We start from the raw sequence: 22,572 nt of genomic DNA on the forward strand, positions 1-22,572 counted from the left end.
CCTTTAGCTGCAAGAGAGGCTGGAGAGTGTAGCCTAGACGGGAAGCCACAAGAAGTGGGGAGTGGGGATTGGTAGTCAGCCTGTAGGCTCTTCCTGGAGGCCCGAGGCCCTGCCGGAAACTCTTAGAATCCCTCCCATTCCATTCCCATTCCTATTCCTGAGGCCTAAATGCCTTTTCTGGGTGGGAAACTCTGTTCCATTAGGAAAGAGAAGGCTCAGCCTGCAGGGAGGGGTCACACAGGGAGTCACCTCAGAAGTTTCAGAGGATGTGGGAGCCTCTAGGGGAGGTGGGGTTAGGGGGTTGGTTGAAAGAGGGGCAGAACAATGACTAACATTGCCTAGGACCAGGACCCCTTATTGCCACATACATGTAAACACCTGCACTCTGACACACACTCACAAATACCCACACATTCAGCTGACAAATGATACCTCTCAGACACACATCTTTTCACACATAGGCACACACACACTCATATGCCCCAAGCACATATGAATATGCACATCCATAAAAGGTTTTCAGGAATCCTTGCAGTAAGTTTCAAAGATATAGAAAAATACCTCTCTAGGCTGGATGCGGTGGCTCACACCTGTAATTCTAGCACGTTAGGAGGCTGAGGAGAGAGAATCACCTGAGGTCAGGAATTTGAGACCAGTGTGGTGGACATGGTGAAACCCATTTCTACCAAAAATACAAAACCTAGCCAGGTATGGTGGTGCATGCCTGTAATCTCAGCTACTTAGGAGGCTGAGGCAGGACAATTGCTTGAGCCTGGGAGGCAGAAGTTACAGTGAGCCAAGATCACGCCATTGCACTCCAGCCTGGGAGACAGAGTAAGACTCTGTCCCCACTGCCCCCCATGAAAAAAAGGAAAAATAACCTCTCCAGAAAGATGTCCTCAGAACCATCCAGTGTCTGGGAGTTCACCATTAGCTAGCCCTGGAATATTAGATAAGAATTCCTCACATATGTTTAGGCCCTAACATTTTGCAAATTTAACTCTTGCACTCATTGCCTAACTATAGGGTAAATACTTGCTCAGCACTGACTCTAGGCCAGACATCATGATCGGCAGTAGAAGTACAAGGATGCATAAGACACAGTTCCAGTCCTCAAGGGAAAGGTGTCCATAAACAACCCCCATTTGAGAAGGGCTTTAACAGGGGACTGTAGCTGGGGTTATGGGAGAAGGGAGAGAAGAGATAGCTCTGGTGAGGACAGAGGTAATTCATGAGTCAGGTCTTAAAAGATGAGGTCACCAGCTGGAGGAAGAGATGATGCTAAGGAAGAGGGACCACTGTGTGCAATGGGATCAAGCTGGCTTACTGGCGGAGTGATGAGGGATTCTGAGAGGGCGGTAAATTGTTTCCTAAAGCTGGAATTTCACTAGATACACAGCCAAGATGTGCTGCTGCCGACATGAAGTGATCATCGCCTTTTCCTAAAGTGTAAGAAAATAAGTTAATAAATAGAATATTCTCAACAATGTAAAAGTTATCTTCTTGTGTCTTTCAGAATTCAGTCAGAAAAAATAAAACATTTTAGGTCTTTTGAAAGAGGGATTCAGGCCTGGCGCGGTGGCTCACACCTGTAATGCCAGCACTTTGGGAGGTCGAGGCAGGTGGACTGCCTGAACTCAGGAGTTCAAGACCACCCTGGGCAACATGGTGAAACCCCATCTCAACTCAAATAATAAAAATTAGCCTGGTGTGGTGGCGCCTGCCTGTAGTTCCAGTTACTTGGGAGGCTGAGGCACAAGAATCGCTTGAGCCCTGGAGGCAGAGGTTGCAGTGAGCCGAGAGATCACACGACTGCACTTCAGCTTGGGAAGAAAATTCAGTACAGGGTTTAGATTTTAGGGATGACAGAGGTGCTCAGAGGTCAACAATGGGTGGGGGGAGTGCGGGAGTGGTGGGTAGGGGGCAAGACAGTGAGGCACCATAGAGATTAGCAACAGCTGAGAGCCACTGCCACCAACCCATCCCTATCCAAGGCTGGAAGGACACAGGAGGAGCTAGCATGACCAGAGACTAAGATCCTCATGTATCTAGCAGGATCTGGAACCCTGGGAGTTGGAATCACAGAGGAAACTCAGAGTCTAACAGGGAGAAACCACTTTCAGACAAAACAAGTGGAAGAGATACCTGGCTTCTCCCCTCTTCCTGCCCTCCAGTCTCTCTCCAGTGCCTCCATTGGCCAACTCCACCTGGCAGCCTGAGGGCATGGAAACCTGGGAACAGGCAAGGAAACCTGGGAACAGGCAAGGGAGCCTGGGAAATGTAGTTTCCCACAAGCAGAGGCACACAGGTGAAAGGTGGAGAACAGCTTTGAGAGTCAACAGTAGAATGCTCCTGTGATTTTGTAGACCTCTGGTATCAGCTGTAGATTTGTGTGCTAGTGCTAAACTGAATGAACAATGACAAAATAATATTAACAGAAAAAGAAAGAAAGGAGAACAATCCAGAGGCAGCCACTTGGAGCTGTTTTCTATTTCCTGGGTAAGTGCTTGGGGTTGCAGTTTCAAATTGTCTTTTAGAGTATGTGAGCTTAATTAAATTTAATGCATTGAAGCAGCTTAACTTAAAATAGCAATTCATGTTTTCTGCTAACAGAGATGTTGCTAGTTTACATGATGGAAAAAAATCTCTCAGGATTTCAGGGACGTGTTTTTCACCAAGAGGCCTGTGACTGACCTCATGGTTGAGCCACTTACTGTCTATTGTCCCTCAGGATCCACTGTCCCCTCCTCCTCCTTGCTCTGCACTCTGGAAGCCCGACCTGCATGTGCCCATGTATGCTGGTTTTCGGTTTGGTTCAGCCATGCAGAGCAGCAGGAGAAGGCTGGTGGCAGAGAAGAGTGAGGTCTGGCTACTTCTTTGTCTGGTGCCTATCCTCTGAGGTTGCCCCTGGCAGCTTCTGTTTCTCAACCAAATTCTCTAAACCAATGTGCCTCAGTGGAGGGTGACTTCCCCCCCAAGGACATTGAGCAATGCTTGGAGACATTTTAGCTTGTCACACTGGGGGTGTGTTCTGGCATCTGGTGAGTGGAGCCCAGGGGTGTCCTGGTATTGTCCTCCTGGGATGCAGAGGACGGCCCTACACAGCCAAGGTGTAGTCAGCCCAAGTGTCAACAATGGTGAAGCTGAGAAAGCCTACACTAGCCCAGAGCTCCTCAAGCTATTCATTGTGAAGGAACAGCTTCAATTTTCCCCACTCTGTTGCAGGCCAGTGCTTTTGTAAGACTAGAAGTAAGTTATCAGAAAAAATCATCACGCACTTGAATGTGACAACCAATTCCAGATTGCCATAAAACCTTAATGCTTACTCTTAACTTCTGTAGTATCTGATCATGGAGCAGGAACAAACAGTCCATGGGTTGGCATCCATCTGTGAGCCACACTGCAAGTAGCGCTGACCTCCATGCTTCTCCCTCCTGGGGGTGGGGCAGAGGTAACAGCTCGGCTCTTGGCTTCTACTAGCTCTGGGTTCTTGTACATTCCCTTGTGATCCCCCATGTCCTCCTGCCTCTTTACAATTAGTCCCTTTATAAATAAGGTCTTTAATTATCCTTCTGGGAAGTGCTGTCTGCCCGTGCAGGGCCTCACTGGTTCTGTGGTGTTTTCCTACCTGGGCAAGTTTTTAAGAATGTGGGCAGCATCAGAGGCTATGTGGGTAGAAGAACAGTGTGACGGCAGCCTGGTTTAGGAGCCCAGCTAAGGAGCTTGCACTGTCTCTTGTAGATCATGGTAGCACTTGAAGCATCTCAGCGGGCAGGGGACACAGCCAGAGTTGTGTTTTAGATGGAGCACTCGAGATAGTGTGGTGCTGAGAATGCACTTTCAGGGAGCACAGACTGAGGCAGAGAGCCTGACTGGAGGCTGCTGTGTCCATCCTAACCAGAAATGGGGAGACCTACGCTAACACTGCAGGTAGAGTTGGAAGGCAGAGAGTGTTCGGAAGACAGAATCTACCAGCCAGAATGATGGCCTGCAAGCAAGAGTGAAGGGAGAAATCCAGGTTCCCCAGATATAGCTCGGAGGATCAGTGGATGATTTTGTAGTGTTGGATGAGAGGTAGACAGGGGGACACAGGTCGGAGATGAATTCTGTATCTTTCACTAGAGTGCCCATTTCACGTGGCTTTCTCATGCAATTTGTCTGTTGACTGCCTGGAGGCAGGAGTGGTCTTGCTTTTAAGAAGTGTGGGCTCTGGGTCCCAGTGGACCTGATTTGGTCTTAGCCCCATCATTCCCCAAAGGGAAAGTTCCAACTGTTTAGCTTCCTCCTTCTCGAAATGGGAATAACTTTCTCAGAGGGTTGTTAGGACATCAAATGGGTTAATGCATGCTTTTCCTACTGGCCTTGTTTCTGATGGGCCAGTTACAGTGGAAAGCTGTTCCAGGCCTGACCCTTCATCCAGGTGCCAGTGGCCCCCACCAGGAATGAGTTTTGCCTTATTACACCTCCATCAGCAGCACAGCCCGATTGCAGCTTCATCACATGCTGCAGTTTCATCACATGATTCTCTCTGAATTGGGGAGCAAAGGGGAATGGGAGAGGCCAGGCAGGGTCCCACACAAAGTTGCCCAAGAAGGGCAGGAAGATGGGGCAGTGTCTGAGAGGCAGCATGACCCAGTGGTCAGGCACGGAGGCCCTGGAGCCAAACTGCCTGATTTGAATCCCAGCTCTGCCGCTTATTAGCTGGGCATCTTTGGGCCTGTAGCTTAACCCTTCTGTGCCTCAGTTTCTTATCTGTTAAGTGGAAATGAGAATAACAATAACCGCCTCCCAACAGTATTAGGGAGTATTAAATGAGTCTTAAACCCCTTAAATATCTCACAGTAGTGCCTGGCACAGAGTAAGCCCTCATGTTAGATGTTCTTCTTATTTTGTTGCTATTAGTGGTAGTAGTAATAGTGGTACTAGCGTGGTCTGCTTCCCAGGACAAGGTGGCTAAATATTGAGATGATTTCTGGGCTGATGGTGCATCTTTAGTGTCATGGGTTGGTTGTGTTAAATGCAGTAATTAATGTGGGAACCTGTGTTACACAACAGGTATTCAGTAAACAAGTGTGCCCATCCGCTTCTCAAGTGAATATGCTCTTATATTGCTGTGACCCAGCAAAATGGTGGAAAGCCGTGATTCAGAGCAGACCGAAGGTGGCCTCTCTGGGGTTTCATCCCAGCTCTGCCATGTTATCTTTGCATAACACCTCTACACCTCTGTTTCCCCATCTGAAAAATCTGGATTATGATGGCAGATGTCTCAGGGAGTTGCTGTAGGCCTAAGTGAGTTGGCATAGGGCACTTAAAACAGAGCATGGCACACAGTTACCAGCTGGTGTTTGCTCTTGCTGTTGTCACTGTTCTGAGTGTGCTTATCTCCTGCCTTCTCAACTTACATCATTAGCCCTGAGGGGAAAGGAATGAGGCCCTGGAGGACTCAAGTGTCCCCTGCAGCACTGGCCACACAGGGCTCCTTAGGCCCTGCCCAGCAGATGGCCCAGCAGGCTAAGCATCCTAACAGCAGAAGAGTGTGAGCCACAGTGGGCTCTGAGCTGCTCCAGGGGTGAAGGTGTTTGACTCAGCCACAGGCCAAGGTGAACTTTTCACTGAAATGAGGAAAGATGCTCCCATATCTGTCACACAGTAAGGAACAAGCCCAGACCATGGATCCAGAAGCTAGTGTGAAAAGTCCCAACTGCTGCATACTAGCAGTCCCAGCTATGTGACTTCAGGCAAATCACTTATCCTCTCTGAGTGGCGGCCATTTCTTCTCTGTAAATGGGAGTACTGATCACTGCCTTTACAGGACTGTCATGATGTCCAGGTGAAACTGGCTGTAAAGTCTTCAGATAGACCTGTGGGGCTGGCTGCAGAGTCCTTGCAGGAGCCATACCTCCTAACAACCACTCCAGCCTCTTCTGCCCCAAACACTGTGCTAGGGTGGGGCTGTGTATTAGTTTTCACGCTGCTGATAAAGACATATGTGAGACTGGGCAATTTACAAAAAAAAAAAAAAAAAAAAAAGGTTAAATGGACTCACAGTTCTACATGGCTGTGGAGGCCTCACAATCATGGCAAAAGGTGAAGGGTGCATCTCACCTGGCAGCAGACAAGAGAAGAGAACTTGTGCAGGGAAACTCCCCTTTATAAAACCATTAGTTCTCATGAGACTTGTTCACTATCATGAGACTAGCATAGGAAAGCCCCGTCCTCAGGATTTAATTACCTCCCACCAAGTCCTTCCCACAATACGTGGGAATTGTAGGCACTACAGTTCAAGATGAGGTTTGGGTGGGGACACAGCCAAACCATATCAGGCAGGCCCTGAGGGCTCAATTTTCTCCAGTGTGGCTTCCCCAGCAAAAGAGCAGGTGGTAGGTGGGGAGGGAGGCAGCAGCTACCCACCAGGGTTCCCACTGACGGGATGTCAATATCTGCTTGTCAGTTCCAGTCCTCTGTGCATGGATCCCAGGTGGAAGTTTTCAGGCTTCAGTATTTCATATTTGAGATCTTAATTAAGTTGCCCAGCTCCAGGTTTGAGAGGTTGTTGGGAGCTGATAGAGCTCTTTCATTCTCAAGTAGTAGGAAATAGGAGAATGGGAGTGGAGGAACTACTAAGAAAGCTACACAGTGGTCCGTTCAGGCCTGGGTGTTTCCGCAGGAGTGTTTATAGAAGTGACACAGGCATCATCTTTGGAATCAGCGGAAGGCATGATACCTCAACAAGGGTCTTAGAGTTCAGGGTGTGCATCCAGGCTTAACAAGGCCACAGGGGCCTAGAGTTCAGAGTGAAGAGGTCCAGGCAGGAGAGGACCAGCCGCAATGTGGGGAGAGTGCTTCCTCATCAGACCCCACTCTAAGGTGGAAGGAGCAGTCAGTCTTCTACTAAAGAAACTCTGGCTGATCCTGGCCTACTACAACTAGGACAGAGGATTCAGAAGTGCCCCCCAGTCTTTAACACTGCACCGTCCTCCACTCCTAAGCAGCAGGCCCCCCTTCTCCTGCCTCCAATCCTCTTCTGCTCAGACCCCTTTCCCTCAGTCCACTGCAGCAAACACTCTCCCTTCCGAGTCATGAGAAAGCCCTTTGGAGGCGAGGGTGGCGCTGGCCTCTCCAGGCAGGACCTTGTCTCTGATACAGCACAACACCTGGTCCAGAAAGAAGGCTCAGAAAATGTTGATGGGGATCCCCATGAGTCTCAGAGCAAGCTTTGGGGTGGACTGGCATGACCTGACTCTCACTCTGCCCTTCCCAGAGACAGAGGAAATACCTATAGCAGGTATGGGGTATGGGTAGCGGGTGTCCCTTTGTATAATTTCTGCTGCTTCACACTTTAACCTCTCTGCCTCTCTGTCTCTCCCTCTGCCTGTCCCTGTCTGTTCTCTCTCAACTCTGCTTGAGTCTCTCCCCCTCCTCCTCTTTCCTTTTACCTCTAAATGCCTCTCCTTGTCTCTGCTTTCATCTACCCTCCTTCTCAATCCCTTCATCTTCATACTCATTGTCTTTTTGTGGTTTTGTTTCCATATCTCTGGATTTTCTCTCACCCGGTCTCTGACACATCATCATCCATCTACACCTCTCCCTGACGCTCCATCCCTGAATCTCTCTCTCTCACCTTCCTTTCCACCCCAACCTGTCTCGGTTCCCTTGTCTGGGTCTCCCTCCTCACATCTCTTTCTTCTCCATTTTCTATGCTCTATTCCTGTCGCCTGCCTGCCCCTTCCCCTCCCTCCTCCCCCTCCTCTGTCTCTCCATCTCTCTCCTTCTGTGTTTCTTTATCCCTCTGTCCCTTTCTTTCCCTCTGCCCCATTCTCTCTGTACCCCTGTGTCTGTCTTGGTCTCCCCACCCCCATCACTCTGTTTCTGCCTCTCTCCCCTTCCCGATCACCCTGTCCTTCCACCCCACCACACCTCACCCTTTGTGAACGCCCCCCTCCCCAGGATGATCCCAGCCTCCAACAAGGCCTTCGTGGTCAACAACCTGGTGTCAGGGACTGGCTACGACTTGTGCGTGCTGGCCATGTGGGATGACACAGCCACGACACTCACGGCCACCAACATCGTGGGCTGTGCCCAGTTCTTCACCAAGGCCGACTACCCGCAGTGCCAGTCCATGCACAGCCAGATCCTGGGCGGCACCATGATCCTGGTCATCGGGGGCATCATCGTGGCCACGCTGCTGGTCTTCATCGTCATCCTCATGGTGCGCTACAAGGTCTGCAACCACGAGGCCCCCAGCAAGATGGCCGCGGCCGTGAGCAATGTGTACTCGCAGACCAACGGCGCCCAGCCGCTGCCTCCAAGCAGCGCGCCCGCCGGGGCCCCGCTGCAGGGCCCGCCCAAGGTGGTGGTGCGCAACGAGCTCCTGGACTTCACCGCCAGCCTGGCCCGAGCCAGTGACTCCTCTTCCTCCAGCTCCCTGGGCAGTGGGGAGGCTGCAGGGCTGGGACGGGCCCCCTGGAGGCTCCCACCCTCCGCCCCACGCCCCAAGCCCAGCCTTGACCGCCTGATGGGGGCCTTCGCCTCCCTGGACCTCAAGAGTCAGAGAAAGGAGGAGCTGCTGGACTCCAGGACTCCAGCCGGGAGAGGGGCCGGGACGTCGGCCAGGGGCCACCACTCGGACCGAGAGCCACTGCTGGGGCCCCCCGCGGCCCGGGCCAGGAGCCTGCTCCCCTTGCCCTTGGAGGGCAAGGCCAAACGCAGCCACTCCTTTGACATGGGGGACTTTGCGGCTGCTACGGCGGGAGGGGTCGTGCCCGGCAGCTATAGTCCCCCTCAGAGGGTCTCGAACATCTGGACGAAGCGCAGCCTCTCTGTCAACGGCATGCTCTTGCCCTTTGAGGAGAGTGACCTGGCGGGGGCCCGGGGAACTTTTGGCAGCTCCGAGTGGGTGATGGAGAGCACGGTCTAGGTGGGGGGGGGGCATGTTCCCTTTCCTGCGCGCAGGGTGGGGGAAGAAAGGGAAAGACTCTTACTGGCAAGTGTTTGTGGAGTTTCCATGGTGATGTTTACATCCAGGGACAGTTTCGTCTCCCTGTCAATGTCCACCCCTTACCCCCCAACACCCACATCACCTCCCCACCACCCGACCGGGGTGTGCTCAGGGAATGCGGACTCGCTCAAATGCCGGACTGAGCCCTGAGTGTTTGGAAAGGCGAGAGTCCGCCTTTCTAATCACAAATGTAGCCTACAAGCAAGCGGCTTTGGATTGCTTATGGGTCTAGTGTTGTTTTTATTTCTTAATTTACTTTTTTTTTCCATTTCCCAGACTCCTCTTCATTCACACGGATAATCGAGAGAGTTAATCGTACATATGAATGCGTGTTCCCAGCAGCCCTGGTAGTGGGTAATTGTTACCAATTGACAAGAGGAGGGAATTACTGTTTCCACACTTGTTTGGGGGAAGACTGCGGGGTTCCCTGCCCAAAGCTCTCATTACTCCCAGCCACCCCAACACCCAACACTGGAAGGGGTGAGTGACTGACCCCTGATACCTGACCTCGTTTCCTTTGCTTCTCCAACGTGACATGCCACACCCATCACAGAAGCTTAAACCAGAAGGGTAACTTCCTGAGTTCTTCTGTGTGGAGAGGGAGGAGAGCTTCATGCTGTAGGGCATAAGGAATCTTAACTTCTGGAATTGCTTTGGGCTTGTTGCCACTCTTTCTGGGAAGCTGGCATGGAAAGTCTCCCTTGAGCATGTGGTAGGACAGGAGGGCTTCTCTTAAGGAAAGCAGTGTGGGTGGCAGGAAGAGCAGTGGACTTGGAGTCTGAAGCTCTGTGTCTGGGCTCCATAGTCATGAATAACCAGCTGAATAACTGGGGCAAGAACCTTTTATCTCTTGGGACTTGAATTTCCTAATTTGCAAAAACACTGGGATTGTACTAGGTCTCCAGTCCCTTTCCAGTTCTATGGACCTATTTGTTCTAAATGAATCTAGATGTTATGCTTTTTTTGCTCAGTGATTCCAGAAGCACAAGCTAGTTACAGCAGTCCCCAACCTTTTTATTGGACAGAGAGAATTCTAGAAGCCTTGGAGGGGCAAAGTTGAATCTTTTTAGAATGATAGGTTTTTGAAGCTTGGGGAGGTGTTTGCAATCATCCCATCTTTAATTCCCTCTCTCCCTTCCTCAAAGCATAAGGGAATTGCCCAAGGTCCCACAGTGAGTTCGTGACCAGGTCAGGGCAGAAGCCAAGGCCGCCTGCCTCCTGGCGGTGGTGCTTGGGATCCATAACCCTGTCTTCACCCTGACTAGGGAAGTTCTGTGTCCAAAGGATGTCCTATGTTTGTTCCTTAAGAAAGTGGCTCAAGGTGGGATGGAGGAATGCCTTCTCTTGGTTTCCTGAGGAGGGTCCATCCTTGGAAGTTACAGGGTGGAATGGGAGGGGTACATAGGGTCCTTTCCATCTAGGAATGAATCCCCACTCTCCAGACATTGGCAAGAGAAGGGAAAGAGGACACGTGCCCAGGGAGACCCTACTGTAGACAGATTGGAATGACTTTCCCCCCACATCCCTGTCCCGTGTCTACTCATCAGCAACTCACTACCTCTCCCGCAGTCTCCCCAACTCATTCTTTCCTCTTCCAACTCCCTCCATAGACCTATTTTCTCTCTCTTGTTCTTCGTACTTCCACTTGCCAACCACATAGCCCACAAAGCATACAGGCGAGACCATTCTGGGCCAAAAAGTTCCGATGGCCTCAGACCTGGAGCTGAGCTGCTGGCCCCTAACCCCACTCTGGAACACACAAGGAGGGATTTGCAACTGTCTATGCAGGATTATCTTGGCTCTAACCCCAGAGCCTCCAAATCCCAGGCTTTCCTCCTTTCTCACTCTTCTCCCTCCCCTCTCTTCATTCTTTTTTTTTTTCTGCTGTTACTCTCTGCCTTTCCCAGTCCCTTTCTGGTTCTGACAAGGTCATTAACAGACCAGGCCAGTTCCTCCTGAGACCTCAAGTTATAATAATTTTCCAGGCCAGTCCCAGGCCTGGAGCACATCCCTTCTACGGTCACAGAAGCACCTACAGAATTGGGTAACTTAAAAGAAAGTTACCTTCCTCTTTTCCCTTCCTGTGTTTTCCTCTTCTCTTTTCTCCCTCCTTGTCTTTCTCATTCATCGTTTCAAACTATAGCCATTGTGGAAGTGGTCTCAAATACCAGCTTTCTTTTTTGCCTTTGGATTCAGACACACAGAGGGAAGGTGGGGGATAGCAGAAGGAACCAACTCACTGTCAATTCTCATCAGCAGCTCCGAGCTCTGTCGTGACATGATGTGTGCTTGCTCTTGTGTTTGTCATGTTTCTGACTTGGAGTTTTGGAAAGCAACATCCCTGTGGTCAGAATATAAATGCCAATCTTCTCCTTTGCTAAAAAGAAAAAATGTACAGTAAAATGTACAGTTTCAAAAACAAACACTAACCACACTTCTTGGGTGGGAGAAAAAAAGAACATTCTTACATCTGTGAATGTCTGCTGTTCATTTCTCTGGAAACTCTGGGGTTTTCTAAAGATGGCTTTGAAGTGGCATTTTCTCTTGCACCTGTGTTTGTTACTGCCTGGTGGGAGCCTGCTTCTTGTTGAGTTCCATAAGGTGGGGGAATCTTCTGAAATAATAGAGAATGGGATCATCCTCCCAGAGTAAAGATATGTAGAGAAATCTAAAGTCAAGCTTCAGGCTAAGAACAGTCCATCCACAGCTGTCCTGACTGTCCCACCTAACATCTCCATTCTCTGATATATCAGCCCTGCCTACTTGTTTCCGGACGGTGGTCACCATCACAGCGCCTAATAGGGGCGCGTGGGTATCTTCTACCCATTTTGGTTGAGCCCTGAATGGTATGTTTTTCAAAACGGTCTTTTACTGGGAAATTATGGGAGAACAAACCAAAACCCAAACCCAAGGTATAGAAAGAAACCTGCTTCTGGAACACAGCTTCCCAACTCTGTCTTTTCTAATATCTAGATCAGTGCTGTCCAATAGAATAAAATGCGAGCCACACTGTAATTTTAAATTTTCTAGTAGCCATGTTGAATCAAGTATAAAGAAATAGGTGGAATTAATTTTAATCTTACCTTTTAACTCAATATATCAAAAATATTGTTGTAACATGTAATCACTCAAATTATTAATAAGGTATTTTATAGTCTTTTGGTACAAAGTTTTAGAAATCTGGTATGTGTTTCACATGTATGGCACATAGCAATTCAGATTAGCCCTCTTTAAAGTACCTGAGAGCCATATGTGTTTAGTACTGGCCACTGTACTGGACGGTGCGACTCTAGACATAGAATTGACTTGAAAGCCCAGCTTTTGGAAGAGGAAGGAAACTGACACTTGTTGAGTACCTACAGCTTCCAGATACTGTGCTTGTTGCTTCACATATGTTTCTCACTGAATCATCACCTTTTAGGTAGATAGTATTATGCCCATATTATAAATGAAGGGACTGAAACTCAGAGGCGTTAACTGGCCCGAGGTCACACAGTAAGTCTGGCTGCAAAGCCTTAGTTCTTTCCATGACATCACACTGCCTCCCTTATCCTTTATTCCTCCTGTCAACATGTTATAGATTGTATTTTAAACTGACTAAATGATTCACATTTGTAGCCTAATCGGGAAACCCTTGATTAGCCTAAAGATCTGCTAGAATCCTGAGTGTTAACTCCAGGCAAGAGCACCTTGGTGAAGGGGTTCCTTCTGACTGTACACCAGCCTTTCTGGTCCTCCTTGCCTTGAAACACATTCCCTCCCCTGGCCAGGAAAATTCCCCAGGATTCAGACTGTACCGTCCAGCCCACCCTGCAGTCACCCCCTCTCCCCTCTCGGTAACTCTAGGAGGCACCTTGTTTAATGAAACTTCCATCTCCGGTCTTGTCTGGGGTCCTCTGCCCCAAGAGCCTATAACTTCTTCCCCCTAGGATAAAAAGCCTGACATCAGCTTGCTCCACAGACAAAACCCATTTTCTCACCTCTTTGTATTCTAATACCCCTATCCCAGCGGGGAAGATACCTACCCAGATCCTTGTCCGTGATAGAGGGAAGCCTCCAGCTCTTCAATCTTTTGCAGAGGTGAGATAGCTGATACAATATTTGCCTAGTTGATTATTAAGTTTTCTGAAAAAACAGTTCAACCCCTTTCCCCATATTCTTGATAGTGACACATCCCTCAGGTTTCCCTCAAGAGAATTTTTTTTATTTTTTCATCATTACAGTGTTGAAATTCCAAAAGACCTTAGGAATACTTTTTTGTTAAGGGATACAATTTTCAGCCACGTTAGGCAACAGTCACTGTCTCAGGTTTCCCCCTTCCCAAATACAAAGTAACTTTTATTTAAAAGTCTGAGTATTGATTTTTTATAAGTAGAGCCTGAGTACTTCCGTGTCTTCTGTTCTCAATGTGTCTGCAGTGAAGGTCTCAGGGCTTCAGCAAGCTGGGTGGGGCTTCCTCTGTTCTTGCAACCATTGGGATTTCTGCAAACTGCTGCCAGAAAAATAGAAATACTTATTCAAAAGAAAAGAGTATTGGCAGGCAGCACTCAAAACCTGGATGCACAGTTTTAAAGATCCCACCTAGATTCTCAAACCCAGCCTTTCCGTGTGACGCAGTTGGCAGCAAGAGGAATTTGTTGTGACGAGAAGGCTTCTCACAGGTAAATACCTGAGGTTTCTACCTTTGCATAATAGAATCAGACCCATCCAGGTTACTCCCCCAGTATCTAAAAGGAACACTGTCACTTTCACTGTTTAAAAATATCTGTTTGTGCTTTCAGCCCTTAAACTAAAGGTTATAGCTTCCGTCATCTCAGTTAAGGTTCTGAACCTCACAGTCAGTTAGTGTTTACAAGGCTCATAGGTTTCCCTTCCCTGAAGCTTCTATCAGAGGGAAATTGGCATGTTTCTCCCATACCAAAGAGATGAGCTAGGCTTTACCCTCTAAGGCTATCCTAACCCCTATCATAGCTACTTAGGATCTTCTGACAGGTTCAGTGATCTTTCCCCATGTTCTCATTTTGTATAACATGTGGCATCTTTCTTTTGCTCATCTATTCTGAGGAAGTAGGCCCAGATTACAGGCTCTTCCCTGGTTATTTTCCTGATATTGTTGGAATAATTGATGTTCTGGTCCCTTTAGCCAACAGCTGAATGTACTCCTAGTGATCGGAGCCAGAATTCTCCTCCACCATCTCATGCTGGAGTCTGTCTGGGATTATAGCAAGGAGGATCTCATGATCTAGTCCTTTCCAAGACGTCAACAGTCACACGCTTGGTTCCCTACTGATGAGAGAGTGGAGCTGGAATTTCACCCATCTCCATGGGATCCCCAAACCCATCTGGTCCACAGCCAGTCAGCCCACTGACCAGCCTCCCACAACCCCAGCCCATCCGTCCAGGCTGTCCATCTGGTTAGTTGGTGATGAGCACACCCCCTCTTCTCCTGCACCTCCTCTGTAACATGTGTTCAGTGGTGCTCCCTGGCACACCCCACAGCAGCACTAACATTCATATACTTTGCAAGGATGAGTTTTCTTTCCCTTGAATCTCCTAGGCTACATTCAAGATATCCCCTTTTCCGAACCATGGAGACCTCTGTTAGTTGAACTGACACCATTTCCACTTTGTCATGAAGTAAAACCTCAGGGCCCTACACTTGTCCCCTCTGTCATGGACTTGGCATGTCCTGGCAACTAGCAGGTAACTTGCTCACCATTTGAGGAGTACTACTGCCAAGAAGAAGGGATGTAAGTCCTCAGTTGCAGCTATTAATCCTCAAGGCTTTCGTCTTGAGTTTTCTATTTTGCTCTTCCTACACATTCCTGTGGGGTTCTCTTGGAAGATATGGTCCTTCCTGTCCACCAAAGATGGGCTGGTTGCCTTACCTACCCAGACTGTTATGGGAGATTTCTTACACCTTCATTAGAGGAACATCAGGTTGGCATTTTTCAGGTGAATATTGAACTGCCTAATCATAGCTGACATTTATTGAGTTTCCTATGTTCCATGTATTTCTAAGAGCTATATATAGATTATCTCAATTTATCATCAAAACAACACAATGGAATAAGTATTATTAATATCTCCATTGGGGAATCTCAGATAGAGAAGAGTTAAATACTTTGTCCAAGGTAACCACAGCTATTGAGGAGCAAAGATGGGTAAACACTCTGCTGATGGATTTGCTCAGAAGTTTCCTACAGAGCTGCAGAGAAGGTAGAAATGCAGAGCTGTCTGGGTTTCCTGTGAAAGGCCTGAATCCTGGCATATGGACCATGACCGTCAGAAGACTGAGCCCAGCAGAAAAAGGGGGAGAGGTGGAGAAATCCATCTGTGCTCATTCAGCACGCTCTTACTGACCTGCTGTGTGCCTAGCACTGTGCGTGGTACTGAGAGAGAGAAAAGTCAAAGTGAAAGACACTGTGCATGCCTTTGAGGGCCTTACACATTACCTTGAAGGACAGGGACATAAGCTGATGTTTTAGATCTCTGATTATACAAAGAATGGTCTGTTTTCACTAATTTCCAGTCAAAGAAAAGATGAACACACGGATTGGCCAAAGGCCATACAATGTAAGATGACACCTGTGCCTGGAAGAATTCATCAGATTTTAAGTTCTAAAATCTTGAATCACTTTACAGAAGAGGAAATTAAGACCTGGTATGGAGAAGTAACTGGTTTTGGGTCTAACAGGGGTGCATTGAGGATTGGGATCCTGTGCCTGGGCAAGCAGGGGTTGAAGGAGGCATCTCTAGCTGTCCCAGGAGCTTGAGAGCGGATGTGGTGGAGGGAGCAAAGCAGGCCTGGTAGAAAGGCAGTTGCAGAGAACTAGAGGGTCCTCACTAATCCAAGGCAGGTGCAGTTGCTCCTGAGGGAAAGGGGCTGTTTAGTTTGGAGGATCTGGGTTGAGAGCCTGTTTCTTGGCCACAGTTTCCTTATCGGTAAAATGTCAATGGTAAGTATCCACTTCAGTAAGTATGCCTGTGTAGTACTAGGTAGTTACACAGATCACATATTGGATTGGAAAAGGCAGTGAAATAACAGTCATTATTATTAATGATATGTATCACTTAAATTAATATAAATTATAGCATATTAATGATAATATTCAATATGTTAAGCTCATAGACTCTCAAAGCTGGCAAAAGCTATCAGAGGTCGTCTACTCCAGCCTCCCTCAATGGGTATTAGGATCCCCTGTTCAATATCCATACAAGCTCTTATTAATCTTATTACAAGCAAAATTATGCATAATGAATTTCAGAATTTACCCAAGGCAGGGAGTGGCTCTCTGTGGTCTAATCAGACCAGGGCCTGAGGCTTATGACTCCATATTCCTGGTGGGCCCTTGTGAATCCATCATTCTGACTTCATGGGGAATCCAGAGCCCAGACATCAAGCAGCTCCTAAAGACTGCTATGGTCAAAATAGTATTTTAAAAAACTAGGTACAGAGCCTGGGACCCAGCTGTAAAAATCTCGGGTGGTTCATTATTCCCTTGTCAAATCAGCACTTGTCTCCATGATTTTCAGCAAAGAAAGGAGGCAGGGAAGGGGCAGAGAGCACATGGTAACTCTGCAGCCCCTGATGCCCTGTATGTTCTGACATGCACGACAGTCCTAATAGTAGCTGGAAGCACCTGGAGAATTCTAGACCTCACTGCTGGGCTGAGGATGGCCATCCTGCCCCTCATTGGTTCCCTAATCCTGTCCACCCTTCATCTTTCTTCCAGGATTGACCCAACAGCCAAAATCTAACACCAGGACTCTGGAATGACACAAATGCTGCCACTAAACACCTCCCACTGTTTCCCTTCTGGGATGGGAAGACTGCCAGGTGCCAGGAAAATCACTCAGTGAGAGTCTGGCTCTCATGAGAAGGCTGAGAGTGGGCCAGAGGCTCTCCACTTGAGATGGGAGGCAGGCTCTTCCCAAGGGGTGATGGGATGGTAGCCCATTGACCAGCCCTCTCTGCCTCCCTTTAATACCTGGGCTCCCTCTAGCTCAAAGGCCATCCATTTGCTTTAGGTAGGGAGATTAAAATTAATTCCCAATTTGATCTTCTGAATCAACACACTAGTCCCAATGAGAGTGAAGAAAAGATGTTAGAGAAATGGTTTCATCCTAAGGTTAGAGAGGGTTTGTGGATGTGTGCATGGCTGGACAGGCTCCTTGGGTAGGGCTAATGCTTCACAGTTTGTTTGGGGAGAGCTGGAGTGTGCCAGGACATATTGGGGCTGGGGTGACTGACCTACATGAAGAGGTTGGATTCTGTGTTTCAATAGAGAAGACTGTGGGTCACTCCAGAGGTCTGGAAGCAGGCAGGGAGGACCTCAACAGTGATACAGTGCAGAAGCCCAGTTCTTCCTTGGTCTTTGTGCTTCTAAGAGTCCTGGTGAGGTTCCACCTTCTGAGGAATCATGCAAACTGCTTTGGGCTAGCTCAGCTTTGACTTGTGAGGGAAGCAGAGGCATAGAATTTTCTTGTGGCTTTTTCCTTGAGGCTCAAGGTCTTCCATCCTTTCTGAGGTTACAGAAAATGAGGGTTTGTGCCAGACATGAGAAAACTAGAGAAGGGTTCCATCTGTGCTTTCTTCCCCAAACTAAAGATGAAGGGGCTCAGACAAGAGCACCTGATTCCAGGAGTGGTCAGTGAGGGTTCCTTCCCTGCCTGCATTGAGCTTTGTCTGCAGAATGGTGGAACAGAAACAAAACTGGAGACATTTATATGTAGAGGTATACAATGTCAGCAGCACAGTCAAAAAGATTCTATACCATCTCAGCATTCCAAACATTTCTTAAGCATGGATAATCATATTCTTTATCAAAAGTCTGATTTTTCCATGTTACAAATTTTTCCAAGCTGAGGATCAAAGTTGTTTTCTTGGCTTAGTTTTTATAGCGCTTATGGGACAGAAGTAGGTCTCACGCTTTAAATCTTCTGACCCCAGAACTGGAGTCCCCAACATACCACACCCCGGCACTCAGGCCTTACAGTGATATCTGGCTGCCACAGCAGCAAAGAGGGAAAAACAGGAGCCTAAGAAGGCAGCCCAAAGCTAGGAAAGATAATGTCCATGCAAGTGGGAGGAGAGTCAAGCCTGGAGAGGTAGACAGGGGGCACAGGACCCTGGAGAGTTGAGAGGGGGCTGAAGAGAGGAGCTCTGCCAGAATTCTCCATGAACACGAGGCTCTCTCAGCTCTCCAGTGCCAATCTAGCTGGGACAGGGGTCAGAGATTATTGTCTATTGTAACCTGAGCAGGAAAGGAGGAGTAAGAGGGATCTAGGTAAGGATAAGTAGGAAAGAGTGGGGCATGGCAGAGTCTGGTTGAGAGGACACGTGTCCAGGTGCAAGCTATTGGCCCAGCCCACCCACTGTCCACATCATAGCTGAAGGGGGAAGGAGCAGTGTGCTCTACCTGGAGTGACTCTATACCTCGTGAAACCAGGAGGCAAATAGGGACCAACGAGGAGTCATGGTCATTTTCAAGATTTGTGTTTGTCCTATCTGCTTTGAGTCTCCAGTTACTTCCTGTATGAAGGCAAAGACTCCCATCCCCGACGTAAGAATAGAGGCACATTGGAAAATCTCGACCTTTCAAAGCCTAGTGAAGGAAGAAAGGACTTGCTTCTCCATGAATATTGGAGGTCTCAGGGCACAGTCCCGCTCATCTCTTCCAGGATCCATTTGGACGAGACCTACTTGTCTCTTCCAGAAAATGGCTTGGAGACTAAATGGGTAGAGAATGGATGAGGGTAATGAGACCTAACCCTTCTAGATTGTTCCAGAGTGTTAATCAGATTGTTAATCAGTCATATCAAGTATCCTTGGGAAGAAGGCTGTTGCACAGAAGGGTAGGGGTCTTTCATAAAGTATCGTGGAATCTGGATTGACCCTGAACCAGCTAGAGGAGGGAGAAGTCATGAGCACAGGACTCAGGATTCTTTCCCTTTGGGTCATGATGCAGCATGAATGGGAAAGCTCTCAGCAGAATATAAAGGACTGTTCAAACAGGGAAGAGGAAACTCATGTTATTTACTAAACACTGTGGTAAGCATCCCAGATTTCTCATGTGTGTTATTCCTCATGAGCCTCACCCATCCTTCTGACATAGGGGTTGGATCATTCATTTCACAGCTGAGAAAACTGAGACACACAGAAGTTAAGCAGCCTGCTCAAAGTCATACAACTAGTTAGGGGAAGCGTTGGATAATCACTTAATAACTAGAGTTACTCCTAAGTTACCTAAGGAACACCATGGGATATTAGAATTTCAGTGAATTTTCTGGAAGGAATCATAACATGTGAGCAATGAGGTTAAAAAAGTGAGCCTAACATTAAAAATTAGAAGCCATGAAAAAATGCATTGGGCAAATAATATTTAGTGACTTCTCAGTGCCTGTCCCAGTGCCTCATATGGTAAGAAATAAAAGGTTGCTCTTAAGGTCCTTAAAATTTTTCCTTTCAAACTAAGCACTAAGCAATTTTTCCTTTCAAACTAAGCATCACTGCTGCTTTTTTGTTTCTAAAGTGTGGTGGTTGGATAGAGAGGAGGAGCAGGGTGGCAGGCCCTAACTCCAGCTGCACAGAATAGGTGGCTCTCCCCACAAGGAAGGCAAGGGCACCCCATGTCCATTCCTTCAAGAGTTGAGTCTTTTTCCTTCCTGGTTTCAATATCCTCAAATGTAAAATGGTTCTGGTATCTACCTCAAAGAGTATTGTGTTTGTAAATTAAATACCTCTATATAGTTAAACAAATAACCTGTAGGATTTGAAAAGTCACCAACTCATGATTAATGTAATAGATCACTGATAAAACTGTTATAAATTACAGTACATTAATGACCATTACATGGATATTAGGTCTTGAATCTCAGAGCTGGAAAACACCAGAAATCTCCAAATAAGCCCTCCTCGGCTCATCAATATCCCTGTCAGGTAGTGTTATTCTGATTACAAATTATTCCTTAGTTTTAATTCATAAATCCTCCAAGGAAGAGAAAACATGATAAAGTATTCTCATGCCTTGTGCTTCAAGGAGTTTAGTACTTGCTTGTGGCTCCAGGTTTGCACATGCTCCACCATTCCTGCTCCTTAAAAGACCCCGGAGTCATAACAGAAAACTGCCAGTATCTGCTGTCATCACCACTGGGGTAGAAAAACAGCCAGCCAGTGTCCTTGCTGAGAAATCTTTAGGAAATCTTAAATGTCCATTGTTCTCTTGCCAAATCAAGTCTGGTCTGTATGACACATCGAGTGGAAGGAAAAAGAGGAAAAGGCACAGGGACACTGGCCAACTGTGAGGCCCCAGTAAATGAATGTTGCTTTCTGCTATGAATTTCACTACCAGTTGTGCAGTCCAGGAAAGTTGCTTACCACCTCCCACGTGCACAGCATAGGCCAATGATGGGGCACACTCTCTTCACACTCTAAACAGGACACCAGGACACCACCACCCTGCCACTAGTAATTTGTTCCTTAATAAGTCTCCATTTACCTTCATTCAAGAACTGGAAGAGTATAAAAGGTATAAAAATAGTAACCAATAAAATTCTAGGACCTCAGTACTAATCACTATTTACTCCCATCCACATCCTCCCATTTGACCTGACATTGAGGTGGATACATTTGTTCCTTTAGTCCTTGCCCTAATACAAGGTAAATCCTCATAGTAAACCGCCAGGTATCTATCTACTAAACCAACCAGTATCAGGTCCCTGCCTAAGATAATGAGGGTATCATTCAAAGGAGGAGGTGGGAGGGCCAAGGACATCCCTTATAACAGCCCTCCCCATTGTTCATCTCCCTCTAGCACAAACACCAATTGAGCTGGTTTGGGGGAAAAAATAAAAGATCAGAGTCTTCTGAGTCAGCACACCAATCAGTTCAAGCAGAAAAGAATGACATAGAGCCTTTATTAAACTGGTCCACTCTGTCCTGAGGTATGTGGGACTAGCCTGGCTGGCTGACCAGGTTTCTTGAGCCCCAGATGCCTCTTTCACAGAAAGGGAGTTTTGATACACAAGGCCATATGCAAGAGGGGAAATTATACCCATGTAGGGAGCCAAGTTTCTATGTTGATGGTAATTGGAAAAACTTTTGAGTCAGAGCTGAGCTCTGGGACAAAAGGGGAAAAGAAGAGGGATGAAGGGAAGGGGCCCACTTCCTCTTGACTGATTTGAAAGCTCATAGTGGGATTCCAACTCACAGCTAGCCCTCTCTACTAAGGAAGCATAGGAACATTGACCCCCCCAGGGAACCTAGACCCGGGAAGGTTAGACTTTTTCTTGTTGTGTGAGGGTCATGTCTCCTCGAAGGTAGAGTACGGGATATTTTGATGGGGACAAGGAGGGTGCAAGTGTGGAGACTCAGTGTCCAAGTCCTACTAGTTAGATACTAGTTCAAATAGCTTAAGCTCAGCAAAGGCTGGTAAGCCTGGGCAGGGTTCCACAGGGATGGATCGTCCTAAGGGCTGGCTTCCCGGTTCCTAGAAAATGGTGGTGCACGCAGACTGCCTTTCTCCTCTTCCTTGTAGCTTCATTATGGATAACGATCATTCTATAAAAGAAAAAAAAATCAGAAGAAACTTAATACATACGAAGACAACACACAGCACAGAAACAAGACAGAGTTAAAATCACAAAATGTAATTGGCAGCACATCGGTTTTCAAAAGATATCTACATAATTATTCCCATTCTTCTAAGAATTCTGGATTAGGGCATTATCATTGCGTCTCTTTCCAGGTGAGTGGGCATGCCCACCAAGGGTGAGGTGTCCTTCCCATGATCGCACGGCTTAGATGGAAGACCTGGGACTGGACAAGGGGACCTTCTGATCCCAGGTCTGGGTTCCACTCTCCCCAACCCTTCACTCATCACCATAGGGAGGGAGGGGAGAAATGGGAGCAAGGGGGTGGTGAGCCCAGGGGGAAAATACCCACTCAGAAACAGAGCCATGCCTGGAGGGGCCGGTCTGGGCCACACACTCCGGAAATTTCAGACCCAGGCTAGCGCTGGCGAGGGCAGGTCTACTGGGCACGTCTTTGTCCTTTGGGTCCTGGGCTCTTTCGTGGCATACAGGGCACTCTCTTCCGTGGATGGGGGAATGGATTTCTTCTTCCACGAGAAAATACGAAGGTGAAGGAAGAGCAGAATAGACAAGTACCAGACTGCAGCTGCAGCCAAGCGGGGGAAGAGGCCCACAAGGGTCCTGGGCGGCTGCCGCAGGCCATTCCCACCCCTGCCGGTCCAAAAGCTGCACACCTAGAAGAGAATGGGCGGCAGCGGCCCTGGGCAGCCTTCCGCGGAAAACGTCAGAAACCACCCTGCCAGGTAAGTGAAAGTGCGCCCCGTTCTGCACATCCTGGGCCTCAGAGGTTCTCCCCATTCTGATCTTCTTGGGGCGCACCCGTAAATCAGTCTGTCGAGGAGGAAGTCAGTGTGGAGTCATCTGGAGGAACGGGTGGAAGTTGTTAAATAACTGCCAACGGCTCTGGCTCCGGCAGTTATTCTGTTAGCCACGCCCATCGCCCCACCCTCCTGGCAGGCCTCCTCCAATCAGAGGCTCTG

At 48.0% G+C, this 22,572-nt stretch overlaps 1 protein-coding gene and 1 pseudogene across 2 annotated transcripts in view; one reads left to right on the forward strand and one right to left on the reverse strand.

Annotated features, from left to right (window-relative positions):
- The window catches only part of LRFN2 (leucine rich repeat and fibronectin type III domain containing 2), a 199,254-nt gene extending 186,411 nt beyond the window's left edge, over window positions 1-12,843 (forward strand). For both annotated transcript variants that reach the window (XM_064361071.1, XM_012448568.3), the window contains exon 3: window positions 7,948-12,843. In XM_064361071.1, the coding sequence (XP_064217141.1) occupies window positions 7,948-8,917 (970 nt within the window). In that variant the 3' untranslated portion in view covers window positions 8,918-12,843. The remainder of the gene's footprint in view (window positions 1-7,947) is intronic.
- An 8,207-nt stretch (window positions 12,844-21,050) lies between these two features.
- LOC105714593 (testis development-related protein 1-like) overlaps window positions 21,051-22,572 on the reverse strand; it is a 262,070-nt pseudogene continuing 260,548 nt past the window's right edge.

This window comes from Aotus nancymaae, unplaced genomic scaffold, assembly GCF_030222135.1.
Source record: "Aotus nancymaae isolate 86718 unplaced genomic scaffold, 86718_ANA_hifiasm-v0.15.2.pri h1tg000040l, whole genome shotgun sequence".
In the NCBI taxonomy this organism is placed as follows: Eukaryota; Metazoa; Chordata; class Mammalia; order Primates; family Aotidae; genus Aotus; species Aotus nancymaae.